The sequence below is a fragment of the Heptranchias perlo genome, chromosome 3, assembly GCF_035084215.1.
Source record: "Heptranchias perlo isolate sHepPer1 chromosome 3, sHepPer1.hap1, whole genome shotgun sequence".
NCBI lineage: Eukaryota > Metazoa > Chordata > Chondrichthyes > Hexanchiformes > Hexanchidae > Heptranchias > Heptranchias perlo.
In genome coordinates this window covers 90,509,000-90,526,629 of record NC_090327.1, presented here as the reverse complement: position 1 = coordinate 90,526,629, position 17,630 = coordinate 90,509,000, and the positions used below count along the sequence as shown (strand labels likewise).

General features: G+C 39.2%; 1 protein-coding gene across 1 annotated transcript in view; it reads left to right on the top strand.

Moving 5' to 3' along the window:
• csmd3b (CUB and Sushi multiple domains 3b) overlaps positions 1 to 17,630 on the top strand; it is a 1,733,930-nt gene that overhangs the window by 1,711,903 nt on the left and 4,397 nt on the right. Inside the window, exons 65-68 of the mRNA XM_067976258.1 lie at positions 67 to 132; positions 1,701 to 1,859; positions 10,552 to 10,661; positions 11,883 to 11,970. Coding sequence (XP_067832359.1) covers positions 67 to 132; positions 1,701 to 1,859; positions 10,552 to 10,661; positions 11,883 to 11,970 — 423 coding nt within the window. The remainder of the gene's footprint in view (positions 1 to 66; positions 133 to 1,700; positions 1,860 to 10,551; positions 10,662 to 11,882; positions 11,971 to 17,630) is intronic.

The window sequence follows — 17,630 nt, the reverse complement described above, 5'->3', positions numbered from 1 at the left end:
CTGGCGTATGTATGAAAATATTATTGATATTGCACTTGGGAACTGTCTCACTTTTGATTTTTGTAGCTGGTTCAAAGAGATCTGAGAAAAGCAACAGACCTTCAATTGGAACCCCAAGCCCTAAACTAAATGGTAGGTCCATTTTATTAAAGCTTTGAAAGATTTAGTTACCTACTTGTGTGGATGAGGATGTTACCTGTTAGTGATTTGTCAGTGCTCTTGCATTATGTTTCAATACTAAATTATTAGGTACATTAGAAGGTGCTTTTGTTTGGTATATTTTGAGTCAACCTATAGACTTAGTAAAAATATATTAATATTGCAGAAATATTTCAATAAATGTAAAAGATTACATTGTATAGTTGGCTTTGATTCTATTATAATCTTGTAGGATCGAAAATTCCCTTCATTATAGTTTCATTCTAATTGGGATTATTCTTTAATGATGACATTACATCTATCCTTCTACTTTTAGCTGATATTTTTTAAGATCCGTATTTAAAATGTGACTGGTAAGAGAGGAAGTCAAGAGTGGCAAGTTAAAAACCCATTGCTTGGATGGCATCCATTTATTATCTGATGCTTATTCTTGGGGAATCATAAAGTCTCCTAAACACTGAAAATAAATTATAGCTCTAATATTCAGACCTGTAGCTCGTCTTCAAATGTATACCATTTTGTATTGAAGGCTTGTTGTTTGTTCTTTACATACCTGTGTTCAATAATAGAAGAAAGATTCAGATGGGTACAAATATTTTCAAGTACCAACAAGCACAAGCTTTTTAAAAGGTTTTAAAAAAAATTTCCACTTATAAAAAAGGAAATCAGAACTAATTTCAGTTTTTACCAGTTTATCATGATAATCTGTTATTTTCCAAGCACTGAAAAAATGTTGTAAATAATATTCTTATGTCGGTTCGGTAACTATTGGTCAGTAGTTGACTATTAGGGCTTCATGTTCCAACAAATGAATTATGAATGCAAATCTAGCCCAAACTGATGAAAAGAAAAACACTCCTCTTAGCTAGCTATAAGAATCTTACGAAATGAGTTTGGTCACTCTCAACTTAGTTCCCAGTGAATATTAGTGAATAGCACACTTCTGTGTAATTTAACACCAAATTGTCAATCTTGTTTGGTGAAGCCAAATTATATATGGTGCACTGAAGGGCATTTTATTGAAGTTTTGCTTAAGGCACACTGTTGAAGCAGAGTGTAGGGTGTTTTAAACTACACTGATCCATGCTGTCCCTGCCCTGGGAGTGCTTGATGCAGATATTGGGTTCAAAAGCGGGAAGTTGTGTAATTTAGCAGCATTGATATCCCTTACTATGATAAGCACTAGAGTTAACACACACACAAAGAAAGTTATATAGAAAGTAAATCATTTTCATCATGTTTGTAGATAATATACTTCACAGTTTATTAAAGAAAATGGGGGGACAGGTGGGGACTGGACATGGGTGGGGACGCAAAACAGGCAGTATCGCATTGGTCACCTGTTGTAAGCTCCGCCTGATATTCAGTTGCATTGACTTCAATAGAACTGAATGTCAGGCTATCGTATGACGGTCAGCAACTACGATACCATCTGTTCCATGCCCATGTTCAGTTTCACCCCTACGTCTTTTATCTTAGTAATTTGCTAAGCTGCACTTTAGACTTTCTAATTCAATTACTAAAATTCTTCTAAATTTCAGTTCCAGATGATGTTTTTGCCCCATATTATATTTGGAAGGGATCTTATAATTACAAAGGAAAGAAACAGCCCATGACGTTGACAGTTACTAGTTATAACACTTCAACGGGCAGAGTAAATGCCACTCTCACGAACAGTATTATGGAGCTGCAGCTTTCAGGTACAGTTCTATCAATAATCTTTGTATAAGTAAAGCTCGCTGATTTCATAAATTCCATTAAGTTGAGGTGGGGGGGGGGGGGATAGATTTTGCCTTTACCTGGCAGAGAAATCAGGATTGGTAAACCTAACTGAATTTCCATTGCAAAACCTAGAGATTTTGAAGCCAATTGCAGCATCCTACCATCTGTGCTGGCTGTGTTCAATTATTTCAGCACAGACCTAGGCTCAAATCTGTGACCTTCCTTATCTGCAAAGCTCAGCTGCTCACTTGGATAAACTTGCTGAGCCCTGATGGGAATTTCCATTATCTTCTGCAGTGTAGTAGATATGTGAAAATATGACTTATCACAGAAGACATAGATTATTCTGTCTATTGATGTCCACTGCCTTGCTGTGTATAACGGAGAAACGGACCATTCGGTTCAACTAGTTTATGCCTGTGTTTATACGCCACATGAGTCTCCTCCTACTCTGATTATCCCTTCCCACCCTGTCCTTATATCCCTCTATGTGTTTCATTATTTTAAAGACCTGTATCATGTCTTCCTATCTGTGTCTTTCACTCTTCTCTGAATCTTTTCTAATGCATCTATATCCTTTATGTGGCAGGGTCACTAAAACTTCACATACCCATTGATCAGAACAGCATCAGTATAATTTATTCTGATTTACAATCCGATGGCCCCCGGATGCACCCAGTACTGATTTGCTTGATTGATAATTGTATCAATGTATAATCTATGATCACTTCCAAATTCTCTTTACACTGCAAAGGCTGAAAAGGAACTTAAAATAGACACTCACACATTGATACACAGTTAGTGTTACCTCTTTCTATGTCCATTACCCTTTGTTTATCCACATTAAGTTCCATCTGCCACAAGTTGGCTAATCTACACAAATGGTCCAAGTCGCACTGATGATAATCCATCTCTTTTCTACTCATTATCTGCTTATATTGCTTTGTGTCAGCAGCAAACTTAATTTTTCTACAGAAACCATATCATTCACAAATATTGTGCACAGCAGTTATCCCAAAACAGATTCCTGTGGGATACCACTTTATCCCAAGAAGAGCATTTTCCACTTATTCCAACCTTCTGTCTTCTGTTGCTAAGCCAACATTTCATTTATTCTATGAGCCTACCTTGCTAGCACCACTTGAGGTACTTTGTCAATGCTTTCTGATAACTAAGTCAACTACACCTACTGGTTGCCCTTACCCAATAGCTTAATTGCTTCCTAAGATAATTCCAGTAGGTTTATATGGCACAAATTCTTATTTCTAAAGTATGTTGACTACTTCTTATTATACCTATGGTCTTTAGATGCTCATTTATTGCATCTGTAGAATGGCTCCAAGATTTTTCCCCACTGTAAATGTTAGGCTAACTGGACTGCAATTACCAGGTTCATAAGAACATAAGAAATAGGAGCAGGAGTAGGCCATACGACCCCTCGAGCCTGCTCCACCATTCAATAAGATCATGGCTGATCTTCTACCTCAACTCCACTTTCCCGCCCTATCCCTTGATTCCCTTAGTGTCCAAATATCCATCAACCTCAGTCTTGAATATATTCAACAATTGAACATCCACAGCCCTCTGGGGTAGAGAATTTCAAAGATTCACAACCCTCTGAGTGAAGAAATTTTTCCTAAATGGCTGACCCCTTATCTTGAGACTATGACCCCTAGTTCTAGACTCTCCAATCAGTAGAAAAAACCTCTCAGCATTTACCCTGTCAAGCCATCTAAGAATTTTATAAGTTTCAAAGAGATCACCTCTCATTCTTCTAAACTCCAGAGAATATAGGCCCATTCTACTCAATCTCTCCTCGTGGGACTACCCGCTCATCTCTGGAATTAATTTAGTGAACCTTCATTGCATCCCCTCTAAGGCAAGTATATCCTTTCTTAGGTAAGGAGACCAAAACTGTACGCAGTACTCCATACCCTATTTTTTGAACATTGGAACTACATTTCCTCTCCTTGAGTATTTAGGCACTACTCCACTATGAAAAATATCAACCAAAACATTACTAATTTCTTCTTTTAAATCCTTCAGTATTCTAGGATGTATCCCATCTACCCCAGGAGCCTTGTGGGATTTTTTTTTGGTTTCTGCTTAACATGTCCACGTGATATTTCTCTATCTGCTATTTTAGCAGAGGCATTAATCCATTTAAAATATATGAATTAATGGCTATGATATTTTTTTAAATAGCAGACGGAAGAATGTCTTAAGATTACATTAAGTGTAATTTCTAGGCTTCTAAGTGTTATGAATTACAGTCCCATTTACAATGAAAGGAATTTATCTGAAGTTTAATTTGTATAAAGTGATGTGAAGAATCTATTTACTATATCTTCCATATCCAGATCATCCATAATAGTTTTACCTAACTTGGCCCCTAGTAGACCTGACTGTTCTTTGACCGACGATTAACATATTTATAAAGCATTTTTGGTTCTCTCCGGCTGCCCTGTACAATTTGTGTCTCTCTTTTTCTCTCTTTTTCTACCGTAATTTTAATATTTTATTTAACCAGCCTCATTTGTGTTGTATTTGAATTCCAATCCTCCCTATTTTTTGTCTCTTTGTAATTTTTAACAAGTATTTTTGCTTGTTTGTAGGTTCCTTCTAATTACCTTATTAAACGGCAGTCTTCTAAGCCTGTTATGTCAGTCTTTTACAAAATAGATTATATATTTTTTTCCCAGGCCTTAATTAAATTCCAGTCTTCTTATGTTGTTCTATTTTTAAGTATGGTTTCCCTATTAAATTTCTCTAAAACTCTTGTAACTCCAAAGCTTTCTCTGTGAAAGCTTTTAGCACCACGTTGTTGTTTTTGATCACAGCTTTGCCAACAATATCAAATCTAAGAAAACCAATGATCAGTAGATCCCAGATACTGTTGACCTCCAGGTTGCTAGTCAATTCTGGTGGATTGCCAGACACTAAATCCAATGCAACCTCTGGTCTAGTTGCCTACCTCACATGTTGTGTGAAAAAACAATACCTGGCTGCCTCAGTGAATTTGTTTGTATTTTCATTCTGCCTTTTAGTTGTTCATGATCTGTCTTCGTAGGTCTATCTTTGCAAAACATTTTATACCCTCTTAGCTCCAACTCTTGGTCATCTTGTGCAATCAGCCATGATTCTTAGGTGCCATTAATATCAATATTCTCAATAGTTGCATGTGCCTCTGACGTTATTCCTGATGTTCTTTGTGATTGCATAAAAAAACCTAAGTCCATAGTTCTTACTTGATCTTCCTTTTATTGATGTGATTATTCTCCTTTTTGTTTTTTTTAACCCTTCCTCATGCTTTATTAGTTTACAACGTGTTTAACCTCTCAGCAAGGACATTGATACCAGTGCAGTTTGGATAATGTCCATCCCATCTGAACAGTTTTCCCCTCCCTGGAACATGTCCCGGTGCCCTAGGAATCTGTGACCCTGCCTTCTACATCGTCTTTCGAGTCACAAATTGATAGAGCCATTCTGTTTCTCCTTAATTAGTCCAGCAGAGAACAATTCTAAAATTACTATCCTTTAGGTATTGCACTTTAATCTAGAAATTAACTTCTTAAAATTGCCTATAAGACCTCTATCCTAACCTTTCCTATGCCAATGGCTCCGACCTGGACCAGAGTTTCTCACCTATGTATCCAGATATTTTCTACCTGTTTCATTTAGCCCCTTAACATGGTAGTTTGGAGGCAACACGCTTGGTTGCAGCTGTAGATCAAGCTGTCTAACCCCCAAGTATGGAATCTTCCACCATTAACATGTGCCTTTTCTTACACAGATAAATCCTTGTTCCACAGTTGTTCTTAATTATTCTCCCCTGTGCCTCCATCCTTTTTTTCATCATAAATACCAAGAACTCTATGCCTAATGGACAAGTCCAGACCCAGAGGTGTTTCTTGTATTGATTCTTCCTGTCTCCTCTTGCTTATTCTTTGAGTGGTTACCCACTTCCTTCTGCTTCACTAGCCCTCTCAATTTGCAAGGTGACAACTTTCAGAGATGTAGCTTCATGAAGGTGGTAGGGGCCTGGAACTCATTACCTGAAAGGGTGGTAGAGGCAGAAACTTTCATCGCATTTAAAAGGTATTTGGATATGCACTTGAAGTGCCATAACCTACAAGGCTACCGTCCAAGTGCTGGAAAGTGGGATTAGACTGGGTGGCTCTATTTCGACCGGCGCGGATATGATGGGCCGAATAGCCTCCTTCTGCGCCGTAAATTTTCTATATTTCTAAGCCTTTCCTTCCTGTGTATGTTGCTGAGAGCAGCCAATTGGACCTCGAGCTTAGTGTTCCTCTGCTTCAGCAACACCACCTTCTGAGGTTGTGTGCTGATTTTTGATACTTTGCAGATCTAGGATATCCTGCATACCATACACGTCATGTCTAGCTTCTGATTATGCCATTTCTAGGCTATCAATTGCTGTGCTACTTACAAGTACTAACTCTGTTATTAGTTTTCTCACTACTAGCCCTTGTCTTACAGATTTAGACCTTTAGACCCACCATATCTTAATGCTACTCAGGGCAGACTCCCTCTCGTATGTTCTCTTCTGTTCAGGACAAACTCACTCTTCCCCCTCTCACAGTCAACCTACGACAGCTCAAGTAGCTTCTTAGTTTTCACCAATTTAGTCCCCTTTTTACAAGACTCAATCTGATAACTCAAAAAGCAATTAATTCAACTTTCTTAACTACTTCCTCAATTCAAACAGCACAATCAAGCTAAATTAATTCAGTTCACATTTAATTGAAACAGCCGAGTCAACATAAACCTCCCACAGCCTCCAGATACTTCAGTACATTTATGTCATGGCCATCACCACCAACTCCACTTCAGGCCAGTTTCTTTCTTTTACCATCCCTCAGCACAAATTCATTTTTTTAGATACTCGCAGCTGATGATAATGGAGTAACTCTGCTCCCACAACTTCTATTGTGCATATTGTGTTTAAATCGCTTCATGGCCTCACTCCTCCTTTCTCTGTAACCACCTCCAGCCCTACAACCTCCCTCCCCCCAACTCTTTGTTCTTCTGACTCTAGCCTCATGTGCATCACCCCTCCCTTTTCCCCACCATTGTAAGACGTGCTTTCAAGCCACCTAGGCCCCACGCTCTGGAATTTCTTCCCTAAACACCTCTGTTTCTCCACCTCCTTCTCCTCCTTTAAGATTCTCCTTAAAATCCACCTCTCTGACTAAGCTTTTGGTCACTGCTTCTAATAACTCCTCTTTTGGCTGGGCATCCATTTTTTTTTGATTATGCCTTTGGAGAATCATAGAGTCATAGAAAATTTACGGCACAAAAAGAGGCCATTCGGCCCATTGTGTCCGTGCCGACTGAAAATGAGCTACCAGAGTAATCCCACTTTCCAGCACTTGGTCTGTAGCCTTGTAGGTCACGGCACTTCAGTTGTACATCCAGGTATGTTTTAAATGAGTTGAGGTTTCTGCCTCTACCACCCTTTCAGGCAGTGAGTTCCAGACCCCCACCACCCTCTGGGTAAAAAAATTTCTCCTCAGCTCTTCTCTGATCCTTCTATCAATCATATTAAATCTACGACCCCTGGTTATTAACCTCTCTGCTAAGGGAAATAGGTCCTTCCTATCCACTCTATCTCGGCCCCTCATAATTTTTTTTACCACAATTAAATCACCCCGCAGCCTCCTCTGTTCCAAAGAGAACAACCCAAGCCTATCCAATGTTTCATCACAGCTAAAATTCTCCAGTCCTGGCAACATCCTCGTAAATCTCCTCTGTACCCTCGATAGTGCAGTTACATCCTTCCTGAAATGTGGTGACCAGAACTGTACACAGTACTCAATCTGTGACCTAACCAGTGTTTTATACCGTTCCAGCATAACCTCCCTGTTCTTATATTCTATGCCTCGGCTATTAAAGGAAAGTATTCCATATGCCTTCTTAGCCACCTTATGTAACTGTCCTGCTACGTTCAGGGATCTGTGGACATGCACTCCAATGTTCCTCACTTCCTCTACACCTTTCAGTATCCTCCCATTTATTGTGTACTCCCTTGCCTTGTTTGCCCTCCCCAAATGCATTACCTCACACTTCTCTGGATTGAATTCCATTTGCCACTTTTCTGTCTACCTGACCAGTCCATTGATATCTTCCTGCAGTCTACAGCTTTCCTCCTCACTATCAACCACATGGCCAATTTTTGTATCATCTGCAAACTTCTTAATCGTACCCTCTACATTTGAGTCCAAATCACTAATATGTATCACAAAAAGCAAGGAACCTAGTACTGAGCTCTGCGGAACCCCACTGGAAACAGCCTTCCAGTCACAAAAACACCCGTCGACCATTACCCTTTGCTTCCTGCCACAGACAATTTTGGATCCAACTTGCCGCTCTCCCTTGGATTCCATGGGCTGGTACTTTTTTGAACAGTCTGCCATGTGGGACCTTGTCAAAAGCCATGCTAAAATCCATGTAGACTACATCAAATGCACTCCCCTCATCGACCCTCCTTGTTACCTCCTCAAAAAATTCAATCAAGTTTATAAGACACGACCTTCCTTTAACAAATCCATGCTGACTGTCCTTGATTACTCCATGCCTTTCTAAGGGACGATTTATGCTGTCCCTCAGAATTGATTCCAATAATTTGCCCACCACCGAGGTTAGACTGACTGGCCTGTAATTATTTGGTCTATCCCTCGGTCCCTTTTTAAACAATGGTACAATGTTAGCAGTCCTCCAATCCTCCGGCACCATGCCTGTATCCAGTGAGGATTGGAAAATGATGGTCAGAGCCTCCGCTATTTCCTCCCTGGCTTCTTTTAACAGCCTGGGATACATTTCATCTGGCCCTGGTGATTTATCTACTTTCATAGATGCTAATCCCCTTAATACTTCCTCTCTCACAAAGTTTACCCATCCAATATTTCATACTCCTCCTCCTTAAATACAGTGTTTGCATTGTCCCTCTCTTTTGTGAAGACAGACACAAAATATTCATTAAGAACCACACCAACATCTTCCGCCTCCACACATAAGTTACCTTTTTGGTCTCTAATAGGCCCTACTCTTTCCTTAGTTATCCTCTTGCTGTTAATGTATTTATAAAACATCTTTGGGTTTTTCTTGATTTTGCTAGCCAATATTTTTTCATGCCCTCTCTTTGCTTTCCTAATTTCCTTTTTAATTTCACCCCTGCACTTTTTATACTCCTCTCGGCTTTCTATAGTCTTGAGCTCTCGGTGTCTGACATAAGCTTTCCTTTTTTGCCTTATCTTACCCTGTATGCTCCTTGTCATACAGGGGGCTCTAGATTTGGCTGTCCACCCTTTTTCTTTGTGGGAACATGTTTAACCTGCACACCTTGAATCTTCCCCTTTAATGCCTCCCACTGCCCTGACATTGATTTACCTTCAAGTGGCTGTTTCCAGTCCACTTTTGCTAAATCACTTCTTAGCATAGTAAAATTGGCCTTTCCCCAATTGAGAACTTTAACTCCTGTTCTATCTTTGTCCTTTACCACAACTATGCTAAAACTAACTGAATTATGATCACTACCACCAAAATGCTCTCCCACTGATACTCCTTCCACCTGCCAGCCTTATTTCCTAAACTAAATCCAGAACTGCCCCCTCTCTTGTTGGGCTTGCTACGTACTGGCTAAAAAAGTTTTCCTGAATGCAATTTAAGAATTTTGTGCCCTCTATACCCTTCACACTGATTGTGTCCCAGTTAATATTAGGGTCGTTGAAATCCCCTACCAATACTGCCCTACTGTTTTTGCACTTCTCAGAAATTTGCCTCCATATTTGCTCTTTTATCTCCCTCTGACTATTTGGGGGTCTATAGTACACTTCCAGTAGTCTGACTACCCCTTTTTTGTTGCTTAGCTCAACCCATATGGCCTCATTTGATGATCCTTCTAACATATCATCCCTCCTCACAGTTGTAATTGTTTCTCTAACTGAAATTGCCACCTTTTTTTATCCCCTTGTCTATATTGCCTGAAAACCCTGTAACCAGGAACGTTGAGCTGCCATTCCTGCCCCTCTTTAAGCCATGTTTCTGTAATAGCTAAGATATCGTACTGTCACGTGTCTATCTGTGCCCTCAGTTCATCTGCCTTATTCACTATATTCCTTGCATTGAGGTATATACCTTTAAGCACTGCCAAACAAACTCCCTTGCTGTTTATTTTCTGACCTTTGTTTCCTCTGCCTTCCTAAGTCACTTATTAATTTTCTGCCTTCTGTCTCCAGTTCTGATTCTGTCCTATCTGAATCTACACTCAGGTTCCCATCCCCCTGCTAAGCTAATTTAAACCCTCCCCAACAGCACTAGCAAACCTCCCTGCAAGGAATGTGAAGCACATTGGGAAAATTTTCTACGTTAAAGGCACCATTTAAATGCAAGTTGTTGTTGTACACAGCTTAGAATACAATTTTAAGCTGATAACACATTTTAAGGTTTGGACGTCTCTGATAAACTCCTCTTATATATGATTCATTCTCAAGTATACTACTGCTTTGTGACACCCTCCGAGTTTGTCAGTATGAATCATCAATGTGATGTGCTAGATTTGTTAAAACCAATCATCCTTCTTAACGCACAGACTCAAGGAGCTGCTGTTGCATTTCTAGGTATAATTCTTCATTTTATTTTGCCTTTTAGGCGTCTACAAAAGTCAAGAAGCACGCCTCATGCTTCTAATGTACCACGTGAAAGCTCCTGTTCAAGCTTCTGTAAGCAAGATCAAAGACAAATGGGCTATGGATGGTTATGTAAGTATGTTCCTGTGAGCTCAGTCAGACAGATTCCTTCTGGCAGACTCCTTTTGTACTGAATATCTGCCTATATTCTTAAAAAAAAGCAATAAAATTTATAAATAACTGAGAGTTTACTCAACTAATTAATCCCAAGTACACATCTGGTCTTTTGCTTCAGTCATTTTGGGTAGACCTTGACTTTGTCCAATAGTGCAAAACGAGTGATAGCGAGTCGGCAGCACGTTTTACCACTCTCCAGATTTTAATTTCTGTTGACGCCAACAGAAATAAATATTGGGAGAGATGTAAAACAGGCTGCCATCTCGCTATCACCCATTTTATAATATCGCACAAAGTCAAGGTCTACCCTACTGTGTGAGATGCCCACAAGGCACGGAGTAAATATTTACCACTTTCCAGGCACCAACTTGATGTGTTTAAAATGTTTTTCTTTCTAATGAGAATGTGCTGTCAGCTCTACTGATTGATGTGTATATGCATTAATTTGCTAAAACATAAAGCCTATCAAGAGTTCCATATTAATAATGCAAATTCATGTTACTGCATGCATTTCCAAATATCAGAAATAATCCAAGACAGCAAGGAAAAAACTAACCAGAGGCTGCATGTCCCTCTGTGCCTTTAATCTTGTCTATAGTTCCTATAAGAGCTTCCTGTGAGTTTGATGTTGACCAAGTATTTTCAGGTACTGAGCAACATTGAAATGTACAGTGCCAAGGATGTGAGGTCCACTGGGACGATTTTCTTCTTTTTTTTCCCAGCTGCCATGCTGAAATAGTGTACATATTGCCTCCTGCATGGCACAATACAGTAGCATGGGTTTATATTATTAATGCAGTGCTCATAAAAGACTTTCAATTATTTCTACTTGAGACATGAATATCATTTCTCAGGTTTCTCAGGTAACAGCAGCTGGTGGTTTGGTGTCAAGCTGTCACAATGGACCTTCCATAGATGTTTTTTCTGTACTTTATAATGGTTATCTGGTGAATGGAAAACTTTAACTGTGCAGCTCATTCAGAGTGTGCACAAGAATTGGTACATCAAGGTGGCACTGCACATCGTAAGGATAAGTCTGCTGAATAAACAGGTGTTTCCTGGGTACATTTTTCCGTCAGTTTTTCTCCTCTATTGTGAAAGTTTGAAAAGTCCATCATCATCATTATTATTTATCATTAAATTATTATTAATTATAATTTTTTTGTATTTTACCAGGTTTCTGCTGAGCCTGATGGTGCCACATATGTCTTTCAAGGATTTATACAGGGTGAAGATTATGGACAGTTTGGAGTTCAGAGGCTAGGTGAGACCGGGTGATAAAAACATTGAATTGGAAATCTTTCACATTTTTATTTACTGAAGATCATAACCTAGATGTTTTGGAGCATACAGACTGCACCAACCTTTACCTGCTGGTGACGGTGACCACCAAGTAAAAGTGATGTGCTGCTGTCAAAAGTAAAAAATCAGGAGTGGCTCAGCAATGTCTGCTGTCTCATTCCAATTACTATATGCTGTCCTTTTCGTTGTCATCACCTCCTAATAGCATCCTTCACTTTCACCCACTGTAAATGAAAGAGGCATTGTGTCCTGCCAAATCCAGACAGCTGGGTGGTTCAAGGAACAGACAAGTATGAAGCAGATCAGGATCAGACACAGGCATACGGAATGAGTGGAGTCAAAGGATGATTCTGAAATTCCTTTGAATTGCTTCACATTTGTCTCCCTCCAGCCCCTTCTCCCCCCAGTCTAATGTTTCTCTTTCTCTCATGAAGTACCTGCCCCAAACAAACTGGCTGAGAAAGGGGAGGGGGAGGAAATACAGGAAGAGCCACTTTCTTAATATTCTGTGTCACCGCTACTTCCTTTATTATTTTTTCCAAATGTAGAAATGTTTTTAAAGAAATTAAACTGTTGTTCATGCCATCAGCAACAAAATCACTACTGCTCTCACTAACATTCCTTAAGCAGATTTTCTTTTCTCTCTCTTTTCTACACCTCATCCCTGGCTGAGAGGCTGAAAACACAAATAAACCCCAGTTAAGTGGTTTCGCTCCCAGGGCTACCCACACCATCATGTAACCCCCACAGTAAAAATGTGACAGAGCAGTTTGGCCTAACTCTCAATTCAGTTTTTCTTTTCTCCTTTTGATCTCTGCTCAGTGGTTTATCACAATGTGAGATCACCCTATCACACCTTCTCACTTTATGGTGCAGTAGGTTTCACACCACTACACCACTCTGAGATATTTTTTTTAAGAATATATTTGTTTGTACTGCAAATTCAGATTTAAGGGGATGAATTTTTCTCTAGATCGGTAACCTTATGTTATTTATAAATACTTATAGTGAGCGACAATGCAAATAGTGCTGGCACTGGGCATTAGATCTGTCAATGTCCATAGTTAGTTTCCACCAACAGTAAGTTCACAGCAGGTGAAGCCAGGCCAATGTGTACAACCTCAGGTCATACTTCTCTCACATTGTACAGCATGAACTGAGGGCTTCTCCCCCCCCCACCCCCACCCCCCGACAAATGGCCCATTGAGTTTACCCAGTGAGCCATAGAGACCAAGAAATTTCCAGGTTTGATTCCTGATCTATGTTGAGTTATCTGGTATCAATTGGAACGTTGATAGAGGCACTTAAAGTGGCTTCAGCATCCTTGGGTTAGGGAGGGGAAAGTAAGCAAATATTTCTGCCCTTGATCACTATCCAGTATTTCCCACTAAAACTGCACATGTGAACAGAATCAGGCTCGGCATTGATACTCCTCATGATCAAATAGCTTCCCACCGTTAACAGTCAATGCTCACCCATGGTATTTAGGCTATTTAGGCAAAGTACTATAGGTCACTGGTACCCATGGAATCACACCAGAGCAGGAAGTCAATGAAGTACATCTTCAACTTGCTAATCGAGCGTAAAACTGGTGTTGTGGATCGACTGCCCAGTGTAGAAACTGTTTGATTTTCATTTCCATTGTTTTCAATAGAAATGAAATTCTGGATCTTTCTAAAATGGGCAGCCAATCTGCAACACCAGTTATATGCCCAAGCAGCAGAATGGAAAACCGTTCCGATGACAGAAGAGGGAGAAAATTGATTAAAAAACAATACATAAAAGCAAAGAAAGAATTTCAATTGTAAAAAGATACATTTGGCCCCTTTTTCAAAATTCATAATTTACCAGGATAAAAATCAGTCTTAGTTTTGATTAATTTAATATTTTGTCAAATTTCAAATAACCTCCATTTGTATCCATTATTGTAGTTAATTCAGCAGTTAATTTCTGACCTTAAAGGCTGATCTAGTCAAGGTGTAGCTGTCACATTTGCCTCCCAGGGTTATAGACATTCGTCATAGCTGTGATGTTCGTGCAGTCCCAGTTTACAGCTCAAAGTTAGACACATACATGCAAAGCACTGGGTGCTGACCCAAATTTAATTGCACTAGAATGTGCAATCACACACAGGGTCACTCCAGACAGGCACAGGATTTCAGTTAAACAGCAACTGACAGTGTTATGGCAAAATCCACATTCCATCTCACAAGACTGAGTTTTGCACTCAAGCATCGAGTGAAATTGGAGTAACCGGTTGAAAGAGATAAAAAGTTTCAATAAAAACCTATCCACCGAACAATAAACAAAACTAAAATTAAACACTACATAACTTTTATTATTTAATATGACTCTGGAACTAGGGGGCATAGTCTCAGGATAAGGGGTTGGCCATTTAAGACTGAAATGAGGAGGAATTTCTTCACTCAGAGTGCTGTGGATGCTGAGTCGTTGAATATGTTCAAGACTGAGAGCGATAGATTTTTGGACTCGAGGGGGATATAGGGATCGGGCAGGAAAGTAGAGTTGAGATTGAAGATCAGCCATGATCTTATTGAATGGCGGAGCAGGCTCGAGGGGCTGTATGGCCTACTCCTGCTTCTATTTCTTATGTTCTTATTTGCTGCCATTTCTAAGCCTGTCAAACCAGAACATATTCTGATTTTATCACCCCCTGTCATTTGAGCTGAGAATTAAAAAGTATTCTGCAGTGTTGAGTTGGCAAAGATAAAATAATGATAAAATAATGAAGTACATCATTTATTGCATGCGATCTTTACTTTCTCCAGTCACTTCAAGGTTTCTAGTTCCCTGTCTGCAATCTGAATTAATTATACGTACTGCTATTCTGTTGATTGAAACTTAGCAAAAACAAGTGTTAAAATCAATATTCTATGACCACAGTTTGGTCTTTCCCTGGTTGATATGAACTACGATGAACTGCTACTGAAAATGTACTGATATGGACAAGATTTGACTCGGTTGTCATGTCCTTCACAGTTAGGATTGTTAACTTAGGTTGGATTTTTTCAGGAGGTTTCAACACATGAACTCTCGCCTCCAGCTGCCCTGCTGCCCCCATTAGTCACCTGACACGTCCATACTGGTGGTGCACTGCCTTCCCACATTAATTGGAAAGCAGACTCTTCGTTACCTAATTGGACCATTCTTGACTGTCAGTCAAACAGCCTTTTTTCCCATCTCCACTGTTTTATAACTAATAAACAAAAGTGTTCAAAAAAAAAGAAAAACTTTTTTTAAAAACTCCTATGATTTTTCTCCTGGGTCGCTTGCAGCATTGTCCAGAAGATTAATCTTTAATTCCTGTAGACCCAGTAGTCTTGGAGGATTGACAACCCTATTCAGTTATATAGCCTGCTGGCACTCATTTGCAAGGCTCCCACAAGACTTGGTTGCTTTGGAAGGGTACGTAGGGGCAACCGTATCCATGGAACCGTGTCTCAATATGGATAAAATATCTTTCGGAGAGGAGAAGAATTTTTAGAACAATTACAGTTCTATTAATAACATCTATTTTATTGATCTATTTTCCACTGTGACTGGAAACAGCTGGGCCATCTCATCATGTAATATCATTGTAACAACAACAACTTGCATTTATATAGCGCCTTTAACGTAGTAAATCATCCCTAGGCACATCACAGGAGTGTTATCAAACAAAATTTCACGTTGAGCCACATAAGGAGGTATTAGGACAAATGACCAAAAGCTTGGTCAAAGAGGTAGGTTTTAAGGAGCGTCTTAAAGGAGGAGAGAGAGGTAGAAAGGAGGAGAGAGAGGTAGAGAGGCGGAGAGGTTTAGGGAGGGAATTCCAGAGCTGAGGGCCTAGGCAGCTGAAGGCACAGCCAGCAATGGTGGAGCGATTAAAATCGGGGATGTGCAACAGGCAACAATTGGAGGAGTGCAGAGATCTCGGAGGGTTGTACGGCTAGAGAAGGTTACAGAGCTAGGGAGGGGCAAGGCCATGAAGGGATTTCAAAACAAGGATAAGAATTTCTGTTACGAAAACATGGTTTACAAGGTTACTGAAAAATAAATCTTGCTGTTATTATGGTGCTTCCCCAATGAACAGTGAGTTTACAGAATCATGAAATCACAGCAAGAGTTGTCTACTTAGTCCCATTCCCCTGCCCAATTTAAACTTTTCTTTTTGAAATATTTATCCACTTCCCTTTTAAAAGTTATTATGGATTCTGCCGCCACTATTGTTTCTGATAAGACATTCCATGTCCTGCCAATCTTCTGCATAAATAGAAAATTCTCCTAACCTTCTACTTCATTCTTTTGGTGACTCATGCTGGGAAATGTGGGTACCAGCACTACTCTGTGTGGTCATTCACCATGTATGAACCTGCATAATAAGTGTCAACAGCTTATCTGACCCTTGGTACATCACAGCCAAACCCAAGCTAGAGCTCAATCCCATTCTCATCTGACATTCACACTTTTTAGCATCTCCAGCCCAAGCACACTGAGACTATCATAGTGTCCCACTGCCAAACCAGTTGAGATCAGTGAACTCACCACAGACCAGGGATGATATATAAAGATTTTGAGAGTGTTCATCAAACTTTAGATGTGCCCCTCCAATTATCAAAAATATATAAAAAAAGAAAAAAGCCAGTGCTAAATTCGAAATTACAATTTAATTGGATTTGCTGAGGGAAGTTTGCAGAATGACCTCAAACTGGAATTTTGCAAGCCATTGGCAATCAGCAAATCTTCCCTTACTCACAGGAATGAACCTATAATTGACCTGGAGATGTTCGCAGCTAACAGACTTTGTGACCTTAAAACTATTTAAACATAAATCCACCTTAGCAGCTGAATAAAAAAATGTGCATTACATGGTAGAACACGCCTATTCTTATGAAACAGCATATCATCATACTTACTGTGAGTAATGCAGATTTGATCGTATATATATTTTCACATGTTTGACTTTATTGTACTGTTTCTCTGTTGGGATAATTTGTTGCAGCTTAATTGATTTTTCCCTTTGAGTTATTTTTAACTGATATTTGACTCTAGAGGAGAATGTGAAACCTACTAACACAGTAATTAGCTTGTGGCCATCAAAAGTAGTCAATGGAAAATAGTGCCACACTGATGTTATCATACTGCTATAGAGGCCACATCTATTGTAAAATTCTTTAGCAGCTTATTTCTGTTACCTCTATTTATTTCTGTAATAAATTAGTATTACTGGTGCATGTTGATTCTAAATAAAACATTTATTTTCCTTTATGGACCCTTATATCTGGAACAACTGTCCCATAATGTGAAACTTTCATTATCAATGACTTAAGAAATTAGGACTGAGATACAATATAATAAAATAAAACAGATTGTGTCAACATGAAACATTTCAAATTAACAGTTGAATCAAGCACATTTCTATATAATTATAATACAGCTTCTCAGTTTTATTTGGTTTGTTAAATTGCAAGTTTGTAAACATGTTTTTTTTGCTGTCTGTGTATTTGAAGTTTCCTACTTGAGATCTTCCCATAAAGTTTTAAATAAAATAAACATCAATTTGCTGATCTAAATCAGTGTCATAAAATATTCTAATATAATAGAAATAAAAAGTTACAGTTT